This window comes from Gymnoscopelus braueri, assembly GCF_963280865.1.
Source record: "Gymnoscopelus braueri genome assembly, chromosome: 24".
NCBI lineage: Eukaryota > Metazoa > Chordata > Actinopteri > Myctophiformes > Myctophidae > Gymnoscopelus > Gymnoscopelus braueri.
Window position 1 is genome coordinate 12,385,001 of NC_137626.1, and position 22,893 is coordinate 12,407,893.

The 22,893-nt window shown below is 40.6% G+C and overlaps 1 protein-coding gene across 1 annotated transcript; it reads left to right on the plus strand.

The window, feature by feature from the left end:
• Positions 1 to 1,412: 1,412 nt before the first annotated feature.
• Positions 1,413 to 20,354, plus strand: cybb (cytochrome b-245, beta polypeptide (chronic granulomatous disease)). The gene is made up of 13 exons (XM_080422640.1): positions 1,413 to 1,677; positions 2,778 to 2,870; positions 4,344 to 4,454; positions 5,107 to 5,191; positions 6,367 to 6,512; positions 7,725 to 7,906; positions 8,995 to 9,127; positions 11,257 to 11,349; positions 12,176 to 12,429; positions 14,235 to 14,397; positions 16,748 to 16,894; positions 18,913 to 19,037; positions 20,108 to 20,354. Exons 1-13 carry the CDS (start codon positions 1,636 to 1,638, stop codon positions 20,223 to 20,225), a joined length of 1,692 nt encoding a protein of 563 aa, XP_080278766.1. The 5' UTR covers positions 1,413 to 1,635; the 3' UTR covers positions 20,226 to 20,354.
• The last annotated feature ends 2,539 nt before the right edge of the window (positions 20,355 to 22,893 follow it).

Sequence of the window (22,893 nt, forward strand, 5' to 3'; positions counted from 1 at the left end):
TTAACTAAGTACATTTACTCAAGTACTGTACTCAAGTACAATTTTGAGGAATCTTCACTTTACTGGAGTACTTCCAATTTCCAATACTTTTACTTTCTACTCCACTATAGCGTCTCAGAGGCAAATATTGTACTTTTACTCCACAACAATTATTTGAAAACTTTAGTTACTTGATTATAATTACAAAATATACATTAACCACTTCAGGCCTACTTTGGCTATTTAATAAATGTAATAAATGTTACACGTATTATGATAGCTTGTGAAACGGGACATTCTGCATAATAAGTACTTTCACTTTTGGTACTTTAAAGGGAAACACCACTCATTTTCAACATTGAACTATGTCTTTTATACACCTTAGAGCTGTTGTGTGGAAATAAGAAAAAAGTCCCCCCCCCCCTTCTATGTTGCCTAAAGCTGGATAAATGATTGAGGTCATGTGATCAGTGACATACGCAGGGTGTGCTTTTGGCTGAGGGGGCGGAGCCAAAAGTACACCCTGCGTATGTCACTGATCACATGACCTCAATCATTTCGCTTTTAAAAAAAAGATTATATTCAAAGGTTTGCACACATTTCCACAATTTAAAAAAAATAGCAGATCTACAAGCTCATATCGCGGCACTCTGTGCCTTGCTATGAGCTTGTAGATCTGCTATTTTTGAATAGCCAAAGTATAAAAAGGTTAAAGTGGTTAAAATTATTGTGATGCTATATTAACACTTTTCGCTGGGGACCCCCTGGAACCTTCCCCAAGGACCCCTGGGGGTCCCCGGACCCCACTTTGAGAACCAATGGGCTCCTGTCAGTCTGTGCAGGTTGTTGCACACACAGGGGGAAGTTGCCTCGCAACAAGACATTTAGAGGTTACATGCATGCCTTGCTCAGAGGCATCTGGACAGGAACGTGGAGCAATTCTCATCAACCACAAGAACCCTTTAGCGTCCCTATTCTGGGCATGTCGTAATAGGTGAATATGTTTGTGAAAATAGGTCGCTTTGCGTTGGTGAGCTTGTAGATCTGCTATTTTCAAAGGATCGTTATACATTTGGAAACTTGTGAAATGGGATATTGTGCATAATGAGTACTTTTACTTTTGGTACTTTAATCATATTTTGATGCCAATACTTTTGTACTTCAACTCAAGTAAACATTTAATTCCGGACTTGTACTTGTAACAGAGTATTTCTACATTGCAGTATTGATACTTGTATTTAAGTAAAACAATTTGAGTACTTTTACCACCAGTGGCCAATATGGCTGCCATGCAAAGGGCCTATTGCTGAGAATAGCCCGTCCCCTTTGAGAGAAAAGGATATAAAACACACTTCCTTATTTGCTACCCGGCAACAAGGCTATAAAAGCAGTGATGACTCCACCTGCCTTGCTTCAGAGCATGTTGGCCACCACGCACACTCTCCTGACTTCCTCCTCCTCCTCCTGTCTTTATCTGCTTCACTAGAACTCTCTCTCTCACACTCACACACACACACACACACACACACACACACACACACACACACACACACACACACACACACACACACACACACACACACACACACACACACACACACACACACACACACATTCACACACTGTCAGACGCACCCGCACAAAAAAGCAGTCACCATGGGCTTTGCCGCAAACGACGGACTGTCCATCTTTGTCATTGTGAGTATTAACCCATTAAGGCCTGAGGCCATTCTTTAAAAAAAATCTAAATCCTAAATGTTTTTTGGAAAAAAAAAAAAATGTTTAAGATTTTTCAAAAATAGCAGATCTACAAGCTCATAGCGCGGCACTCGGTGCCGCGCTATGAGCTTGTATATCTGCTATTTTTGAATAGCCAAAGAAATCTAAAGTGACACGGATGCGTTCCAGGTCTTAAGTAAAAGTATCGATCTGCAATGTAGAAATACTCTGTTACAGGTAAAAGTCTGGAATTCAAATTTCACTTGAGTAAAAGTACAGAAGTATTGGTATCAAAATGTACTTAAAGTACCAAAAGTAAAAGGATACTCATTATGCAGAATGTCCCATTTCAAGCTTTCAAATGTAAAAAAATCTTTTGAAAATACAAGCTCACAATGCGTCGCATCGCGACGCATTGTGAGCTTGTAGATCGGCTATTTTCAAATGGCCGAAATGTACATAGGGCTGAAGTGGCTAATGCATGTTTTGTAATATAATCTAAATCTACAAAGTTACTAGAAACTAAAGTTTTCAAATAATCGTGGTGGAGTAAAAATACAATATTTGGATCCGAGATGTAGTGGAGTAGAAGGAAAAGTATTGGAATTTGGAAATACTCAAGTAAAGTACAAATACCTCAAAATTGTACATAAGTGCAGTACTTGAGTAAAATGTACTTAGTTACTTTCCACCACTGGATTTGAGTTTGATTCTTTCAGCTATAAAGGGGTTTGCTTGTTTTTCATTTGTTCTCCTAAGCCTATTCACTGCATATGATGACAAAACATTGGAAGTATAGGGTTAAATCTTTTTTTAAATAGCATATCTACAAGCTCATAGCGCGGCACCGAGTGCCGCGCTATGAGCTTGTAGATCTGCAATTTTTTTTTAATCGTGAACATTTTCGCAAATCTTTTAATTTTTTACTTTTATATATATATATATATATATATATATATATATATATATATATATATATATATAATTATTATTTATTGTTATTATTTTCTATGCACACCGTATCTAACTTCTCACTGCACGGCCCACTATACAAACTGCTTTGTAATGTGTGTTTACAGTTCGTATGGATGGCGATCAACACGTACCTGTTTGTCCAATTCTACTTCAATTTCCTCACAGAGAGATGGTTCTATTCCAGGGTACTTCTGGGGGTAAGTTTGTCCTTTTCATCTTGTTCTGGGACCGTTTTCTAATCCTCCGGTAGGGGGCAGGGGGACGAGTCTGTGTCCTTCAGTAGGTCTGTCTTATGGGGGTAAACCAGCTTATTTTACACAACCATGGGGTTTTTCAGAGTGTAGGTAATAATGATAACAACAATGCTTTGCTTGGGTAATGTGGGGCGAAATCGACGCCTCTGCATTTGATATCTCTCCCTCTGATCATTAATTCTTTTCACAAATAGCCGATTATATAAGCTCACAACAAGCCCCCTCTGTGTTTCATTGAGCTAAAAAAGGATTTGAGCTAAAAAAGCATTGTTTTACACTTTGGCTATTGAAAAATAGCAGATATACAAGCTCATAGCGCGGCACCGAGTGCCGCGCTACGAGCTTGTAGATCTGCTATTTATTTTTTTAAATCGAGAAAATGTGTGCGAATCATTGAATATATATATTTTAAAGCGAACATTTGTAACTCAAATCTTTGCTTCTGGGGGGGGGGGGGGGGGGGTCCCTGGAACAACATATTTTGAGATGGGGGTCCGCAGCCAAATTACATATAATTTTGGGGGTCCTTGACATGAAACCACTGACACTGACATAGCAACATACGTTTTTTCAAAAAAAAAAATGTTCCTCAATGGGTTAACGAACTGAACCCTGGGCCTCGCTAACCCTACCCCCCCCCCCCCCCCGCCCAAACGGCAGGGCTGGGGAGATTAAAGATAGGGAAGTAGGTCTAGTCTGCAGGAGGATGTCATTCGGTATTTGAGGCCACACATCTGTTCTTATGACCCGCTGGGGGAATGCCACTGGCCCGCCCAGGTGGCTGAGCCACTGAGCAGAAGTGAAATGGAGGCCACTCACATGTTACTATGTCAGTGGTTCTCAAACGTTTTCATGTCAAGGACCCCCAAAATGTATATCTATTTGGCCAAGGACCCCCCCATCTCAAAATATTTTGTTCCAGGGACACCCCCAGAAGCAAAGATTTTGAGTTACAAATGTTCGCTTGAAAAAAAATATATTCAAAGATTTGCACAATTTTTTACGATTTCTCAAAAGTAGCAGATCTAGAAGCTCATAGCGCGGCACTCGGTGCCGCGCTATGAGCTTGTAGATCTGCTATTTTTGAATAGCCAAAGTGTAAAAGAATGCTTTTTAGCTCAAATGAAAAGGTCAGTTGTGTCTCCTACCTGAACCGCTGCCGGTCATCACATTATTGGCTTAGGAATGCGACAAAAACTAAAATAATATCCATGAATTCATATGAAAAAAAGGCTTTTTGGGGGTGAACTATGCTATCCCTTTCAATTGTCACTTTACTACCCCCCCCCCCCCCCCACGGGGGTCCAACCGTGTACATGTGCTAAATGTGTTGTTCATCTCTGCGTATATAATGCTGATATATTAACGCTCTCTCTCTCTCTCTCTCTCTCTCTTATCTCCCTTGTGTTCCTGCAGCAAGCGTTGCCCTGGGCCAGGGCGCCCGCGGCCGTCCTCAACTTCAACTGCATGCTGATCCTGTTGCCCGTGTGCAGGAACCTGCTCTCCATCATGCGTGGCACCATCCAGGTTTCTATAAATTCGTTGCTATCTCCCGTTCCTTAAAGGGATATTTCACCCCCAAAATGACTCTCCCCCCCCCCCCCCCCCCTATCGATTAGTCACCCCGTGGATACTTGAATTCATGGATATTTTTTTAGTTTTTGTCGCATTCCTAAACCAATACTTTGATGACCAGCCGGACCGGTAGGCAGCGGTTCCGGTATAGGAGACACAAGGAGACTCTTTGCGTCTCCTACCGGAAAATCATTGGCTTAGGAATGAGACAAAAACAAAAAAATATCCATGAATTCAAGTCTGCATGGGGTGACTAATCGATTGGTGAAAAAAGTCATTTTAGGGGTGAACTATCCCTTTAACCCATTCAATCCGGGAACACATCTGTGTCATTTTAGATTGTAATCTATTCAAAAATAGCAGATATACAAGCTCATAGCGCGGCACTCGGTGCCACGCTATGAGCTTGTAGATTTTTTTTTCTTCTTATATCTTATAATGTCAAGTACATGTTGAATTCCGGACTTTTACTCGTAACAGAGTATTTCTGTATTGCAGTATTGATACTTTTACGTAAGTATAAAGTTTGAGTACTTTTTCCACCACTGTTTTAAATGGAGAACTATAACCACAGGCCTGTCTTCTTTGTCTCCTTGCGTTTCAGTGTTGCGGTCGCACGGTCACTCGCCAGCTCGACAAGAACATAACGTTTCACAAACTGGTGGCTTACATGATCGCCTTGCAGACAGGTGGGATTCCATGTCTCGCACACGGTCAATGGTGTCGATAACGTGATTGTTGTGATACATACTGACAGTGGGCGTAAAGTAACTGAGTGCATTTACTCAAGTACTGTGCTTAACACATCGGGTGCCAAACACGGTCTGAACCGTGTTTGCGCAGAGTAGCGGTCCGGTGCCGAACACGGTCCAGACCGTGAAATATGTCTTTTTGTTTTTTTCGTTTTTCTCCACACGGGCGGGGCTAGAGCAGCTCTGGGAGTACCCATTGTGATCTTGAGAAGGATAGGCCAGATAGATCACCGGAAAAACAAAAACATGGCTGCCATCCACTTCCTGTCTATTTCCTTCTTTAAAACACCTATATCTCCGAATCTGTTTCCGGTGGGGAAAACCGGTCATGCGCGATGCGCGATCCCCCCCCATTGTAACTCGCGAGTGAAATGTTATCGTTCCAGGCTGTAGCCAGGGTCATCGCGCAACATGAATGGATGTTTTTTTTTACATGGATTTGCTCCTCGTGGAGTCTAGAGCTTTAAACAGCAAAGCGCAGTCAATGGGGAGAATGCTGGCACCCAACGTAAGTTGTTATGAAAAAATGCTGGCACCCAATGTGTTAAGTGCAATTTTTAGGTATTTTTTTTATTTTACTGGAGTATTTCCAAATTTCAGTACTTTTACTTCTACTCCACTACATCTCAGGGGCAAATATTGTACTTTTACTCCACTACAATTATTTGAAAACTTTAGTTACTAGTTACTTTGTAGATCTTGATTATTATTACAAAACACACATTAACCACTTCAGCCCTAAATACATTTCGGCCATTTGAAAATAGCCGATCTGCAAGCTCACAATGCGTCGCGATGCTACGCATTGTGAGCTTGTAGATCTGCTATTTTCAAAAGATGTGTTTACATTTGAAACTTAAAATGGATAATAAGTACTTTTACTTTTGGTACTTTAAGTATGCTGTGATGCCAACACTTTTATACTTTTACTCAAGTACATTTTGAATTCCGGACTTTTACTTGCGACAGAGTAATTTCTACATTGCAGTATTTATACTTTTACCTAACTAAAACATTTGAGTAATTTTTCCACCACTGTTTATCACTGAGCAAATGGACTAAAACAAAACAAAGAAAAATAACCCCGTTTTTCCCTCACCTTGTTGGGGCAGCTGTCCACATCGTAGCTCACCTGTTCAACTTCGAGTATTTCTGGGACGCCGCGCTGAGCGACGAGAACACGCTGCCCTTCGCCCTGTCTCAGGTCGGAAACAACCCCAACGAATCCTTCCTGAACGTCTTCAGGAACAACGAGACTGTAAGTTCCAACTTCCAACCAATCCTACACCTGAACATCATTAGGACTTGATTGATTGATTGATTGATTGATTGATTACTTTATTAAAATGCGTAGTAACAGTACAGGTAGGTTATAGTAAAGGTTACGAGACTGTATGTTCTCTGCTGTTGTTGTTTTTGTTGTTTTTTTAATACAAACTCTTAACAGGAAGTGCACCTTCAGGGAGAGAGAGGGAGGGGGAGAGGGGGGGAGAGAGAGAGAGGTAGAGGTAGAGAGAGAGAGGTAGAGAGAGAGAGAGAGGGGGGGGAGAGAGAGGGGGGGGGAGAGAGTGGGGGGGGAAGAGACACACACACACACACACACACACACACACCGAATTGTGATCTTGTATATCTGCTATTTTCAGTATCATATAGCAGTGGTTCTTAACCTTTTCAGGCAGTGACCCCCCCCCAATTTTTTAATTTTAATTTAAATGGACACTTTCTTATATTATTTGACAATTCGGCCAATGTTTGACCAGTTTTTATAGTATAGATTGTTGTTTACTTTTGATGCAGTAATGGTCTTTTTTCTTTTCTTTCTTTTTGAGGTATTAAAAAGGTCTTAAAAGTCCTTTAAATGGGGGTCTTGACCCACAGGTTGAGAACCACTGGCATATATAGCATATTTATCAAGCCCTTCGCATGCAGTCACACAGTATAAAACCAAGGGCCCAGCTTCCTGCTTTGAAATTGAATCGCAATAGGAAGAGAGTTCAAATGACAGTTCATACACTATGAATGGCCTGTAGTTTAGCTGTTTTACCCCAGCTGGTGTGAGAAAGAATTTATCTTAATGCAAGCGGATGGGTTTTTGACGAACTTTAAACTTGATTTTCCTACCTTAATAAACATTGTCATAAATGCTATATGCTTCCAGTCGCTAGTTTAAAGTCTCCTTTCAATCATCATGATGTGTGTTTTACCAACACACACACACACAGTGCGATGAGTCCTCTCAGGTCCCTGAACCAAAAGTCACACAACCTCTCCAGTTGCCTCAGTGTCGTCACTCTGTGACCAAAAGCAGAAGCATGTGGTCCAACTGGGAATCGGTGTGAACGTGCGTTTTATACATACTGTGTAGACTGTAAAAAAGAATGGACAAAGCCACACCATTGGTTTCTACAGACCATAAATGAAGCCGATTTTTTTGTGACCCCTCCTCCTCCTCCTCCTCCTCCCACAGAGCCCGACCATCGTGATGTTCACCACCATCGCCGGGCTGACGGGCGTGGCCATCACGCTGGCCCTCATCCTCATCATCACCTCGTCCATGGAGGTGATCCGCCGCTCCTACTTCGAGGTCTTCTGGTACACGCACCACCTCTTCGTCGTCTTCTTCATCGGCCTGGTCTTCCACGGCTTTGGGTAAGGGTTTTGATCCAAGGTTTTGATCTCCAGGTTTAGGGCTGTCTGTCGCCATCATGAAGTTTTACTTTTAGCGAATAACCCTTTAAGACCGGGATCTTATCTGTGTCATTTTACATTTCTTTGGCTATTGACAAATAGCAGATCTACAAGCTCATAGCGCGGCACCGAGTGCCGCGCTATGAGCTTGTAGATCTGCTATATTTTTTTTTATCGTGAAAATTTGTGCAAATCTTTGAATATATAATATACATTTTAACTCAAATCTTTGCTTCTGGGGGTCCCTGGAACACAATATTTTAAGATGAGGGGGTCCACTGACAAATACATTTTTGGGGTCCTTGACACAAAAATGTTTGAGAACCGCTGATTATAGCAACATACATACGTACGTATTTGTAGAATCCCCAGAAGCAAAGATTTGAGTTACAAATGTTCGAATTTTCAAAGATTTGCACAGATAGCAGATCTACAAGCACTGGGAGGTGTTGTGAGCTTGTAGTTTGGCTATTTTCACAACGTTTGCCCCTTTCTTACGGAATATTTGACAATTTTGCCAAATTGGTAATAAAAAAGGTCTTAAAAGTCATTCAATTGTAACTTAAGAAATGAGCAGAGACCCTGCATACACTTATACTGTATGTTGGTTTGTTTACTTGAGTGAGAAAACAATGTTGCACATTAAGTTAAAGGGACAGTTCATCCAAAAAAAACTTTTAGTCACCCCATGGAGACTTTAATTCATGGATATTTTTTTGTTTTTGTCGCATTCCTAAGCCAATAATTTGATACCAGCGGACCGGTAGGAGACACAAAAGAGACTCTTTGTGTCTCCTATACCGGAACCGCTGCCGGTCATCAAATCATTGGCTTAGGAATGCGACAAAAACAAAAGAATATCCATGAATTGAAGTCTCCATGGGGTGACTATTAGATAGAAAAAGTCATTTTGGGGGTGAACTATGCCTTTAATCATATAAAGGGACCCTCCAAAATGATGTGGGGGTCCACTGCTGTATAAGCATACCTATACTTCTATTAGCTATCCCAGTACTCGGTACGACTTCCTCTGTGCTCCCTGACCACAGGAGGATCGTGCGGGGACAGGTGCAATCTGACCTAATGCTGCACCGCCCCGCCGACTGCAAGGACCGCTTCCAGGAGTGGGGAAGGAACGGAACCGACTGCCCCGTGCCCAACTTCGCCGGAAACCCCCCAGGGGTGAGCTATATAAGTAGACAGGACTCACATTTTTTCACTTAAAGGGATATTTCACTTTCAAAAAAAGTTTTGGTCATTCTATCGTCTACTCAGGCTTTTGTGAGCCCCCCAGACCGTTTTTAAGTTGCTTGATTCAGTATTTAGATATTTGATATTCATTTTATCAGACACGCCCCCTTCCTATACAAACCCATTATAACTTCAAACTCCATTTGTAACATGTTAGATTTGTCAAAAACGCCCGTCCTTGGTTCTGGTGACTCACCCTGCCCTCCTAATACGCGAGGGGCCGTGTTTTTTCGATAACTTTTTTCATTTATTTTTAATATTTTTTTTGGAAAATGAAAAAAATAAAATACATTAAAAAAATAAAATAAAATAAATGAAAAAAGTTATCGAAAAAACACGGCCCCCTCGTGTATTAGGAGGGCAGGGTGAGTCACCAGAACCAAGGACGGGTGTTTTTGATGAATCTAACAGGTTAGAAATGGAGTTTGAAGTTACAATGGGTTTGTATAGGAAGGGGGCGTGTCTGATAAAAATGATTATCAAATATCTAAATACTAAATCAAGCAACTTAAAAACGGTCTGGGGGGCTCACAAAAGCCTGAGTAGACGATAAAATGACCAAAACTTTTTTTGAAAGTGAAATATCCCTTTAAGTAAAACTATCAATACTGCAGTGTAGACATAGCCTGGTTCCAGACCATAGACCCCGCCCACTCTCTGAGTGAGCTCCTCTTGGTCTGGTGTCATAATGTCAGCCATGTGGCTTTTCACGATCGAAGAGAAATCTGTCAAATCAGAGTCGTAGGTGGGGGTGGTCTAACGACAAGCCAATCAGCGAATATCTGCTGAAACAAGCTGTGCGATGACGTCAGATGTAGGCGGATCCGTCGATCTCTTGTGATTGGTTTAGGGCAATTTCAATCCCCTCCCCCCTGGTAATCGCGGACATTGCAGCCAATTTCAGACTGAAGCTCCACGCAGCTTCAGGCTGATAATCAGGCTAGTGTAGACATACTCTGTTACAAGTAAAAGAATTCAAAATGTACTTGAGCAAAAGTACAAAAGTATCGGTATCAAAATATACTTAAAGTACAAAAGTAAAAGTACTCATTATGTTGTTTTCAAATGTATAAAAATCCTTTGAAAATAGCCGATCTACAAGCTCACAATGCGTCGCGATGCGACGCATTGTGAGCTTGTAGATCGGCTATTTTCAAATGGCCAAAATGTATAGGACTGAAGTGGGTAATGTATGTTTTGTAATAATAATCAAAATCTACACAGTAACTAGTAACTACAAATAATTGTAGTGGAGAAAAAATATAATATTTTTCTCTGAGGTTTGGTGGAGTAGAAGTAAAAGTACTGAAAATTGGAAATACTCCAATGAAGTAAAAATACCTAAAAATTGTACTAAAGTACAGTACTTGATTAAATGTACTTAGTTACTCTACACCACTGACAGGAGGTCGACCGCGTGGCATTTAAGTGTCTGTACTGTATGTTGTCGATCATTTGTAATTGTTGGTTTTGGTGCTTGGATGGGCTATAGGTATAAATTGATGACCGGCAGCGGTTCCGGTAGGAGACACAAAGAGTCTCCTTTGTGTCTCAAAAGTATAAAAGTATTGGTATCAAAATGTACTTAAAGTACCAAAAGTAGAAGGTACTCACAAGTTCTCTGCTGTGTAAAATGCCTAAAACCCTATTTGGCTGAAATATATATATATATATATATATATATATATATATATATATATATATATATATATATATATATATATATATATATATATATATATATATATATATATATATATATATATGGCTGAAGTGGTTAATGTATGTTTTGTAATAATAATCAATACAAAGTAACTAGTAAGTTTTCAAATAATTGTAGTGGAGTAAAAGCACAACATTTGCCTCTGAGATGTAGTGAAGTAAAAGTACTGAAAACTGGAAATACTCCAGTAAAGTAAAAAATACATTTTTACTTAAGTACAGTACTTGAGTAAATGTACTTAAGTCACTTTACACCACTGATTGTATTACTCTACCATACAGATTGGTTACAATAATGCAGCTCTAACAAAACGTGTGTTTGTTTTCTCGTGGTCCAGACATGGAAGTGGGTGATCGGGCCTATGATCATCTACGTGACCGAGCGGATGGTCCGTTTCTATCGCTCTACTCAGAAGGTGGTCATCACCAAGGTATGTTCTCAACCTTCATCCTTACTGTGTGTTAGAGCCAGTGGTGGAAAAAGTACTCAAATGTTTTACTTAAGTAAAAGTATCAATACTGCAATGTAGAAGTACTCTGTTACAAGTAAAAGTCCGGAATTAAAAATTGACTTGAGTAAAAGTACAAAAGTATTGGTATCAAAATGTACGTCAGGGACGTGCTGGCCACTGGGAAATTCGGGGAAATTCCAGAACGGCCGCGCCATTTACAGATCTACAAGCTCATAGCGTGGCACCGAGTGCCGCGCTATGAGCTTGTAGATCTGCTATTTTTTGAAAAATCATGAAATTATAGTATTCAAAGGTATTCTTTGAATATATATAGGCTTATATATATATATTTTTTTTATGTATGTTGCTATAATCAGTGGTTCTCAAACTTTTTCATGTCAAGGACCCCCAAAATTATATGAATTTTGGCCGCGGACCCCCATCTCAAAATATTTTGTTCCAGGGACCCCCCGGAAGTTGTAACAGAGTTTAAAATGTTCGCTACGGAAAAGATATTCAAAGATTTGCACGATTTTTCAAAAAATAGCCAAAGGAATCTTAAAGGGTTAAGAATAGGGTTAATTGAAAATAGAAACAGGAAGCAAACCTATTTCCTTCCTATGTGAGCACATCCATGACCATCATGTATATCTGCTATTTTTGAATAGCCAAAGTAAAAAATAATGGTTATAGCTAAAATATCCCCTCCCCTCTCCTCTCCTCTCCTCTCCTCTCCCCTCCCCTCCCCTCCCCTCCCCTCCTCTCCTCTCCTCTCCTCTCCTCTCCTCTCCTCTCCTCTCTTCAGGTGGTGATGCACCCGTCCAAGACTCTGGAGTTGCAGATGAAGAAGAAGGGCTTCCGCTCGGAGGTGGGCCAGTACGTCTTCATCAAGTGCCCCTCCATCTCGCACCTGGAGTGGCACCCGTTCACCCTGTCCTCCTCGCCCGAGGACGAGAACTTCAGCATCCACATCCGCCTGGCGGGCGACTGGACCGAGGCCCTGTACGTGGCCTGCGGCGGCAAAAAGGACGAGACCCAGGAGGCCTGGAAACTGCCCAGGTAACGATGATGTCATGCGATTACTACAGGCCACGCCCCCCCCCCCCCCTTTTCCACAGCCACACCCCCTTTCCTGGGTAAATAATATGAATGCCGCTCCTTTCTCCGCCCCCTTTATGGCGGCCCGTTATAGAGCAGCTTTGCTAAAGCAAGCTGCTAAAATAACCAATTTAGACCGGCAACGCATCTGTGTCATTTTAAGATTTCTTTGGCTATTATTTAAAAAATAGCAGATCTACAAGCTCATAGCGCGGCACTGAGTGCCGCGCTATGAGCTTGTAGATCTGCTATTTTTTTTAAATCATGACATTTTTTGGAAATTTTTGAATATATATATATTTTTAAACATTTGTCAAATATTTTAGTTCCAGGTAACACCCAGAAGCAAATATTTCAGTTACAAATGTTCACTTTAAAAATATATATATTCAAAGATTTGCAAAACATTTCACGATTTTTCAAAAATAGCTGATCTACAAGCTCATAGCGCGGCACTCGGTGCCGCGCTATGAGCTTGTAGATCTGCTATTTTTTGAATAACCAAAGGAATCTAAAATGACAGAGACGTGTTCCCGGATTGAATGGGTTAAAATAGGTGTTAAGTGCTAACAGATATATATTCCCATACTGTAGCTATCATAGAGCGTTTGTTCAGAAACAGGCGTCTGCCTGTCTCTCCAGCTCTTTAGTAAACATAAAGTACATTTTCAGGTCAGGATACCAATTTTATCCAATCAGGAGAGAGAACGCAGGATACTGAGCAATCAAGTGAAATTGGACGTGATGAAAAAAAATATTATAATTGCGGTCAAAATTGGAACTGAAACACTATAAAATTGAAGCTGAAGATTTTCTATCCAATTTCATTTCCTTTTAAAAAAATAACAGATCTACAAGCTCACAAACTCAGTCACAATGTTGTGTTGTGAGCTTGTAGATCAACTTTTTTATGAATTCAAAACTTTTCCGACAAATTATAGTCAGAATTGGGCAAAGTTGTTAACCAATTTCTTGCTGGCTTGCCGAGTTGCCTGGTTGTGCTTCATTTGATATGCTCCGTCATCTGGAGAAATAGCAGGTCTACAAGCTCACAACGTGTCGCATCCACGATGTGTTGTGAGAGCTTGTAGATCGGCAAGTGAGATTTCAAGATGCTGCTCTTCGATGATTGTATTTATTGTCTATTACGGATCCCCATTAGTCCCTCACCACAGTGAAGACTACTCTTCCTGGGGTCCAAAAATGGCCCGTTTAGCACATTCACATTTGCAAGTTGCCCAATGCAAACCTCCAACCTCCTGTTGGTCAACATGAGGGACTCTGGTGGAGCAATAGGATATTTCAGAGCAATGCATCGACTACACAACACTCACACACAGTAACTTACACTGACACAACGGTTGACAATTACAATACACCCACCCACCCACCCACCAGTGGTGGAAAAAGTAGTCACATTTTTTTTACTTAAGTGAAAGCATCAATACTGCAATGTAGAAAGTATACCAAAAGTAGAAAGTACCCATTGTGCAGAATGTCCGATGTCACAACTTTTCACATGTATAACATTTATAAAAAATCTATTGAAAATGGATTTAATAAAGTTTTCAAATAATTGTAGTGGAGTAAAAGTACAATATTTGCCTCTGAGATATGGAGTAGAAGTAAAAGTATAGAAGACAATTGGAAATGCTCCGGTAAAGTAAAAGCTCCTCAAAATTATTATAATATAATATAACTATATATAACTATAATATAATTATAGTTATACCAACATATCTCTCTCTCTCTCTCTCTCTCTCCAGGGTAGCGATCGACGGGCCGTTTGGAACGGCCAGCGAGGACGTGTTCCGCTACGAGGTGGTGATGCTGGTGGGCGCCGGCATCGGCGTCACCCCCTTCGCCTCCATCCTCAAGTCCCTGTGGTACCGACGCGCCCAGAAGAACCAAGACGTCTTCACCAAGAAGGTGAGACCATACAGCATACATGGGCAACTGGCGGCCCGGGGGCCACATGCGGCCCCCCACCTTCACTTAATATCGGAATACTGATATATTATTGATTTCAGCTGTTACAATTCCAAACATGCAAACATGACCCGCTTTAATGACTTCAGTCTATATTAGTAGCTTAAAGGTTTAATGACATTCACTTTTACACCACATTCAAAGTCTTTGTCCTGGTCCTTCAAAAGTGTACAAAAAGTTTTAAGTGAAAATTCCATTCCAGTGATCCATGGCAGGTGTTTTTCTCTCACATTTCTAAAGCCTTTTCAACTGCAATGAAAAAAGAAATCTTTGCCTGCGGGTGTCGCTGGTGAGGGATTTTGCCTGTCAATCATCGCCTCTGCTCCGCCCCCCCCCAAAGGAAAGGATAGGGGAGGGGAGGGGCGAGGAGGAGAGTGGGCGGGATTAATCGACTGTGACCTCACTGTCGAAGGGCCAAGCTCAGATTACTTTTCAGCCTAATTATTCAGAAAACCCCAGACCACAGAAAATCCACTGAATGTTCTAAGTTCAGGTTTTTTGGGTGTAATTGAGGTCATAAAACCCCAAATAAAACATTGAAAATAAAAAAAGTGAAAATGAATGTCATGATACCTTTAATGACTAATGAATTAATATTCTATTGTCTTTTTTATGTCCAATGTATTTGTATTTAAGTTCATGAAGTTAATATAACTAAATGCATTTGAAATTAAATAAAAATGTTACTTTTCAGGATTCCAATTCCAAAATAGCAAAAAGAAAAACAGGATTCCAATTAAAAAATAGCAGATCTACAAGCTCAAAACGCGTCGCGCTGCGACGCGTTTTGAGCTTGTAGATCGGCTATTTTTGCTACTTTTGTGTGACAAAGAATGGCGAAGTACGGCATTAATTTACGAAAAAAAATGTAAAATACAGAGATAAGAGGTGTCTGCCCGACAGTATATGCAACGTGGCCCTCTGGAGTGAGTGTGAATTACAAGTGTGTTCACACTTTGGCTATTGAAAAATAGCAGATACACAAGCTCATAGCGCGGCACCGAGTGCCGCACTATGAGCTTGTAGATCTGCTATTTTTGAAAAATCTTGAAAATGTGTGCAAATCTTTGAATACATATTATTTTAAAGCGAACATTTGTAACTCAAATCTTTGCTTTTGGGGGGTCCCTGGAACAAAATATTTTGAGATGGGGGTCCGCGGCCGAATACATATCATTTTGGGGTCCTTGACATGAAAAAGTTTGAGAACCACGTGATCATAGCAACATAAGTTTTTTCAAAAAAACGTTAGGATTCAGATGACATTTGTAGACTCTCCAGAAGCAAAGAATCGAGTTACAAATGTTTGCTTTATAAATATATATTCCAAGATTTTCACACATTTTCCAATTTAAAAAGAAAATAGCAGATCTACAAGCTCACTCGGTGCCGCGCTATGAGCTTGTATATCTGCTATTTTTGAATAGCCAAAAATAAATCTAAAAATGACACACAGAATGCGGTTCCAGGTCTCTTGTTACGGGGAAACCTAGCCTGTAGGGGAAACCTAGGCAAAACATGTTAAAAGGGTAGTTCACCTCAAAAAAATCTTATTTTCTATCAATTATACACCCCATGAAGCATTGAATTCATGGAGTTTTTTTTGTTTTTGTCACATTCCTAAGCCAATAATTTGAGTACCGACGGAAAGATGCTAACGTATCCGATAGAATTGAATTCAAGGCTACATGGGGTGTGTAATTGATAAACATAACCAACCTAACCTAACCTAAACAAATCAAAATAAACCAAAAGACGAATCACTAGCCTTAACACCAAATCAAATGTGAGCTTGTAGATCTGCTATTTTTGGCTAAAGTTCTCCTCAGAACAGGGACGCTAGGGTTCAAGTGGTCAATGTTTAAAAAAAAAAAATAATCATATCACACAAAGATTTGGCGGCCCCCCTGTAGTAACTCTGAGGACCCCCTGTTGAAGACGCCTGTTCTATTCTATTCCTTTCCGATTCCAAATAATGACCCCATCTCTACTACGGTGCTCTCCATATACTCCTCCGCCCCCTCTAACCAGTGGTGTAAAAAGTACTCAAACATTTGACTTCAGTAAATGTATCAATACTGCAATGTAGAAGTACTCCGTTACAAGTAAAAGTCAAGAATTCTAATTGTACTTGAGTAAAAGCACAAAAGTATTGGTATCAAAATGTACTAAAAGTACCAAAAATAAAAGGACTAAGATGTTTGAAAATAGCAGATCTACAAGCTCACAACGCGTTACTTGAGTAAATGTACTTAGTTACTTTACACCACTGCTCTCTAACCCCTTTTAGATCTATTTCTATTGGCTGTGTCCGGAGACGGAGGCGTTCGAGTGGTTCGCCGACCTGCTGCAGTCCCTGGAGGACCAGATGGCGGAGGCGGGCGTGACCGACTTCCTCAGCTACAACATCTACCTCACCCGCTGGAAGGAGACCGAGGTATGAAGGTTTTTTTTTTTTACTTCAGTTACTGGTGTAGGCCCAGTGGTAGGGCTTTCACCACTAGAGATTTTTACTGGTCGACTAATTTGACCCTGTGGCTTTTTTTTGCCATTGTTTTAACCCATTGAGACCTGAAGCCGATTCTACATGTCTCCTAAATCCCAACAGTTTTCTGAAAAACGGATGTTTCTATATCAGTGGTGCTCAATCTTCTTCATGTCCAGGACCCCCAAAATTATATGTATTTGACTGCGGACCCCCATCAAAATATTTTGTTCCAGGGACCCCCAGAAGCAAACATTTGAGTTAAAAATGTTTGCTTTAAAAATATTTAAAAATATATTCAAAGATTTGCACACATTTTCACGATTTTTCAAAAATAGCCCAAAGTGTAAAATAATGCTTTTTAGCTCAAATCTAAAAATGACAGTTCCAGGTCTTAATGGGTTGATGTTGGGTTGATTTGCTCTGATGTGTCGCTAATCACTCACCAACATACCAGGGGCAGTTGATTTTTTTCAGAGAAGCCCCTGTTGTCCATTGTGGAGACCCCTTCCACCGGCAGAATGGGAGTATGTGTAACAACGAAACTCGCCTATTTTAGCAGCTGCAAACTTCGTTTTTCTTTCACGAATCCCCTCTATGCAGTGTCCTGGCACTCTCACATGCACTGTTTGTCACTTATGAGAGGAGGGGGAGCGCTACACGCGAAATCTCGCGAGAGTTCACGCATCAGAGCCGTTCTGTACGAACGGCAGCTCATGTGTGAGTTTGGAGTTGCTAAAATTGGCGAGTTTCGTTGTTACACATACTCCCATTCTGCCGGTGGAAGGGGTCTCCACAATGGACAACAGGGGCTTCTATGAAAAAAGTCAACTGCCCCTGGTATGTTGGTGAGTGATTGGCGACACATCAAAGCATACCGTTCAAGAGTGGATCTCTCCTTTAATGCCATTACTATTATTATTATCCCCCTGCCTTTATTTTCATGCCGTTTTAAGGGAAGTGCTTCTGGCACAGCAGCACAGCAGCGTCTCCAAGGATCCTCAAAAGGGGGTTATTGCCCAATAATAGGCTATTATTGGGCATACCTTTGACCCCCTTTTGATAAAGATAAAGGCAGGAGGATAAAAATAATAGTAATGGGCCATTACTATGGCATTAAAACAATGAAAAAAAAAAGAAGCTTTTTTTCAACTATTGGACTAGTACCAACAAGGTCGACTAGTGGTTATACTAGTCGACTAGTTGGTGAAAGCCCTACCCAGTGGTTCTCAAACTTTTTCATGTCATGGCTATGAGCTTGTAGATCTGCTGTTTTAGAAAAATCGCGAAAACATGTGCAAATATTTGAATATGTATGTTTTTGTTTTGGAAGGAGACCGAGGTACCAAGGATTATTTTTTTTACCTGAGTACTGGTATAGGCCAGTGGTTCTTTTTCATGTCAAGGCTATGAGCCTTGTAGATCTGCTGTTTTTGAAAACAGCAGATCTACAAGCACCGAGTGCCAAGCACCAAGTGCCACGCTATGAGCTTGTATATCGGATATTTTTGAATAGCCAAAGACATCTAAAATGTAAATGTACTTTTGAATACCTTGAACCCCTTGCATCCATATATATTCTGGGGGAAACATTTGCCAAAAATAGCAGATCTACAAGCTCACAATGCATCGCAACTCGACACGTTGTGAGCTTGTAGATCGGCTATTTTTGGCAAAGAAAGTTGGTTTAGAGGTAAAGACAATTGATATGATTTTTTTTTTAAATTATCACTGGGACCACAATCTATACTGTTAAATTAACCTGGAGAGTTACAGTCCCATATTGGGTTCCTATACTATCAATCATTCAGCTGGGGACACCCTGGAACAACCCCCCTCCCCCCCAAGGACCCCCTGGGGTTCCCCCCCAGAAACCCCACATTGAGAACCAGTGCGGTGAAATGATAATAATAAAGTAATAATGTACGTATTCAATCAATCAATCAATCGATATGGTTGCGTCCTTTCAGGCGGCACACTTCAGGGTCCACCACGAGGCGGAGAACGACCCCATCACCGGCCTCAAACAGAAGACGCTCTACGGGAAGCCCAACTGGGACAACGAGTTTGGCTGCATTGCCATGAAACACCCGGGGTGAGCCTCTCTCTCTCTCTCTCTGCTATTCTAGTGCTGCAAGCAGTGGAGTAAATGAGTGATGTACTCAAGTACTGTACTTAACCCATTAAGACCTGAGGCCGCTTCTAAACATTTTCAAAATCCTAAAAAAAAAAATCGGAAAAAAATATTTTAGAAATAATTTTCACGATTTTTTCAAAAATAGCAGATCTACAAGCTCATAGCGCGGCACTCGGTGCCGCGCTATGAGCTTGTATATCTGCTATTTTTGAATAGCCTAAAGAAATCTAAAAGTGACACAGATGCGTCCCAGGTATTAATGGGTTAAGTTAAACTTTTACATATTTTCTTACTTTACTTGAGTATTTCCAATTTTCTATCCTTTTACTTCTACTCCAACTCAGAGGCAAATATTGTACTTTTACTCCACTGCAATTATTTGAAAACTTTAGTTACTTTGTAGATTTTGATTATTATTACAAAACACACATTAACCACTTCAGCCCTATATACATTTCGGCCATTTGAAAACAGCGGATCTACAAGCTCACAATGCGTCGCATAGCGACGCATTGTGCGCTTGTAGATCCGCTATTTTCAAAGGATTTTAATTAATTTTATACATTTGAAAACTTGTGAAACGGGACATTCTGCGCAACAAGTACTTTTACTTTTGATACTTAAGTACATTTTGATACCAATACTTTTGTACTTTTACTCAAGTCCATTTTGAATTCCGAACATTTACTTGTAACAGAGTATTTACTACATTGCAGTATTGGTACTTTTACTTAAGTAAAATATTTGAGTACTTTTTCCACCACTGGCTGCGTGTTACTCGAAAGCTGGAACTAATAGCGCATTGGTTCTCAAAACTTTTCATGTCAAGGACCCCCAAAATGATACGTATTTGGCCGCGGACCCCCACCTAACAATATATATATCATAATAATGAAGGGAAATGGCAAGCTCCACTCCACAATTTATTATAAGTAAAATATTGTAATTATATATTTTTATGTAATTATGACATTAAAAAAATACACAATAATGATAATATTTCCATGTATGTGTGTGTATGTCCTCAGCACCAAAGTGGGGGTGTTTCTGTGTGGCCCGGCGGTGCTGGGCAAGGCCCTGGCCAAGCAGAGTGTCTCTCACAACGAAGGCGGTTCGTCGTTCATCTTCAACAAAGAGAACTTCTAGAACAAACCAAGAACTGTCCCAGGATTCTAACCAACACCCCGCCGCCTCCCCTATTACCAAACCAGTGGGGCAGTTCAGTGGTTTTGAACTCCCGTGCCGGGGGGGAACAAGACAAGAAGAGTTCCCGCGGGTTGCTATAGAGCACCGAAGTCTGACGTGACTGCCACTAGACTGCCACTGTTCCACGAGTTCGTGGCTTTATTTTTTGTGTTGAAATCCCCATTTGGGAATCTTAGATCACGTCATATAAGAACTGTGTTCCAAACATAAACACACCACCCTGGCGTTTTTGTCAGGGGGGTGGCTCTGCATCGTTTATGATATTCATTCATATTTGATACAGCCTGTTTCTGGCAAAAATGGAATGAATTCTGCCTTAAAAGTCTTAAGAACTACTACTTCCGGGTCTGAAATCACTGTCCCCACAGCAGCCGCTTTCATGGGAAATGTAGTCTTTGGGTTGTTTGACTCGTTTCTAGTGTTTATATTGTGTTACTCTTTGGGTAAATGTGTACATTTACACCTTCAGTCGATGCTTCATATCCATATGAGTAAAATCGCCAGGGTGGTGTGTTTATTTTTGGAACACAGTTCTTATATGAAGCGATCTAAGATTCCCCAATGAGGATATCAATACAAAAAGTAAAGCCATGAAACTAAGGAAAGCGCCCTCTACTGGCAGTGACGTCAGGACTTTGGTGCTCTATTCTAGCCATCCACCGCAAAACATAATTCTGGGTTTCGCTCAGGACAACAACACAGGAAAATCTGTGTGAAAAATGGAACCCCTAAAAAAGGGTCCCGCCAGAGTTAAATTAACCCCATTCAATCCGGGATACGCGTCTCTTGTCATTTTAGATTTCTTTGGCTATTCAAAAATAGCAGATCTACAAGCTCATAGCGCGGCACCGCGTGCCACGCTATGAGCTTGTAGATCTGCAATGTCTGTTGAAAAATCGTGAAAATGTGCGCAAAATCTTTTGAATATATATTTTTAAAGCGAACATTTGTCAAATATTTGTGTTCCAGGGACCTCTCCAGAAGCAAAGATTCGAGTTATTAAAAAATATATATTCAAAGATTTGCAGAAATTGTAATGATAAAAAAAAAAAAAAAAAGCGCCACGCTATGAGCTTGTATATCTGCTATTTTTTAATAGCCAAAAAAATGACAGAGATGCGTTCCCTGGATTGAATGGGTTAAAAATCGTGTAGAGCTGAGTATACAGCTGATTTAAACCACTCAAACCCCAGCATCCATATTCTGGGCCAGAAATAGCAGATCTACAATGAGTGACAAAGTGGAATAATGGCGCCAAACGGCCATGGGGAGCCGACAACGTTTTCCCGGTCAGAAAGCCTTGAGGGGAGTCTTCTCTTGAGGGGAGTCTTCTCTTGAGGGGAGTCTTCTCCCGCGTGCAATAACGGCAGCCGATCAATGAACGTTGACGGCTCCGTTATCCCATTAAGACAGGGAAAGCATCTCTCACTTTTAGATTTAAACCACTTTAACCATTATCTTATACTTTGGCTATTCAAAAATAGCAGATCTACAAGCTCATAGCGCGGCACCGCTATGAGCTTGTACATCTTGCAATTTTGGGGGGAAAATCATGAAAATGTGTGCAAATCGTTGTTTTTTTTTTTCTTTCAAGCGAACATTTTTAACTCAAATCTTTGCCTCTGAGGATTCTACAAAATTGTATCTATATCGGGGGTTCTCAAACTTGTTCATGTCAAGGACCCCCAAAATGATATGTATTTGGCCACGGACCCCCCCCCCCCCCCCCCCTCAAAATACGTTCTTCCAGGGACCCCCCAAGAAGCAAAGATTTGAGTTACAAATGCTCGCTTTAAAAAATAAAATGCCAAAACAAAACGCAAAAATGTCCACGATTTTTCAAAAATAGCACCAAACATTTTCTTTGAGTTCATGCAATGTGTGAAGAGCTAGTTCTGTGTGCCGCTTCACACGGCGTGTGCAAACGGAACTTCAGGGTTAATAATATAAGCCATTAAGACCGGGAACGCATCTGTGTCATGTTACTTTTATTTGGCTATTCTTTTTAGAACTTGTGCAAATCTTTGAATATATATATTTTTAAAGCAAACATTTTAAACTCTGTTACAACTTCTGGGGGGTCCCTGAACAAAATATTTTGAGATGGGGGTCCACGGCCAAAAACATTTTTTTTTTAAACTGTGAGGATTTAGAAGACATTTGTAGAATCCCCCAGAAGCAAAGATTTGAGTTATAAATGTTCGCTTTAAAAAATATATATATATTCAAAGATTTGCACACATTTTCAGGATTTTTTCGAAAATAGCAGATCTACAAGCTCATAGCACGGCACTCGGTGCCGCGCTATGAGCTTGTAGATCTGCTATTTTTGAATAGCCAAAGAAAGAAAAAAAAATGACACACAGATGCGTCCCCGGTCTTAACGAGTTAACACTGAGGATGGTGTTCTAAAACTTCTACCAAGTCATTTCACAAGGTCTTCGTTTTTTTTTCAGTTTCTTTCTCAATTTGATAAAGAAATGACCGTCAGTATTTACGACATAGCCCCTCTTCTCTTTTTGTTTCGTCACATAGTGAAACTGTTGGTTTCAAAACTCTACTCTTCCTATTTCACATGTTGCTGCTGTGTCCTTACTGTGCACCTGTT

Bases quoted from the DNA above. Each gene is read 5' to 3' on its own strand.
- cybb (XM_080422640.1), top strand. From the start codon at position 1,636: ATGGGCTTTGCCGCAAACGACGGACTGTCCATCTTTGTCATT. The intron at 2,871-4,343 runs GTAAGTTTGTCC...GTGTTCCTGCAG, and splicing joins ATTCCAGGGTACTTCTGGGG to CAAGCGTTGCCCTGGGCCAG. The intron at 5,192-6,366 runs GTGGGATTCCAT...TTGTTGGGGCAG, and splicing joins CATGATCGCCTTGCAGACAG to CTGTCCACATCGTAGCTCAC.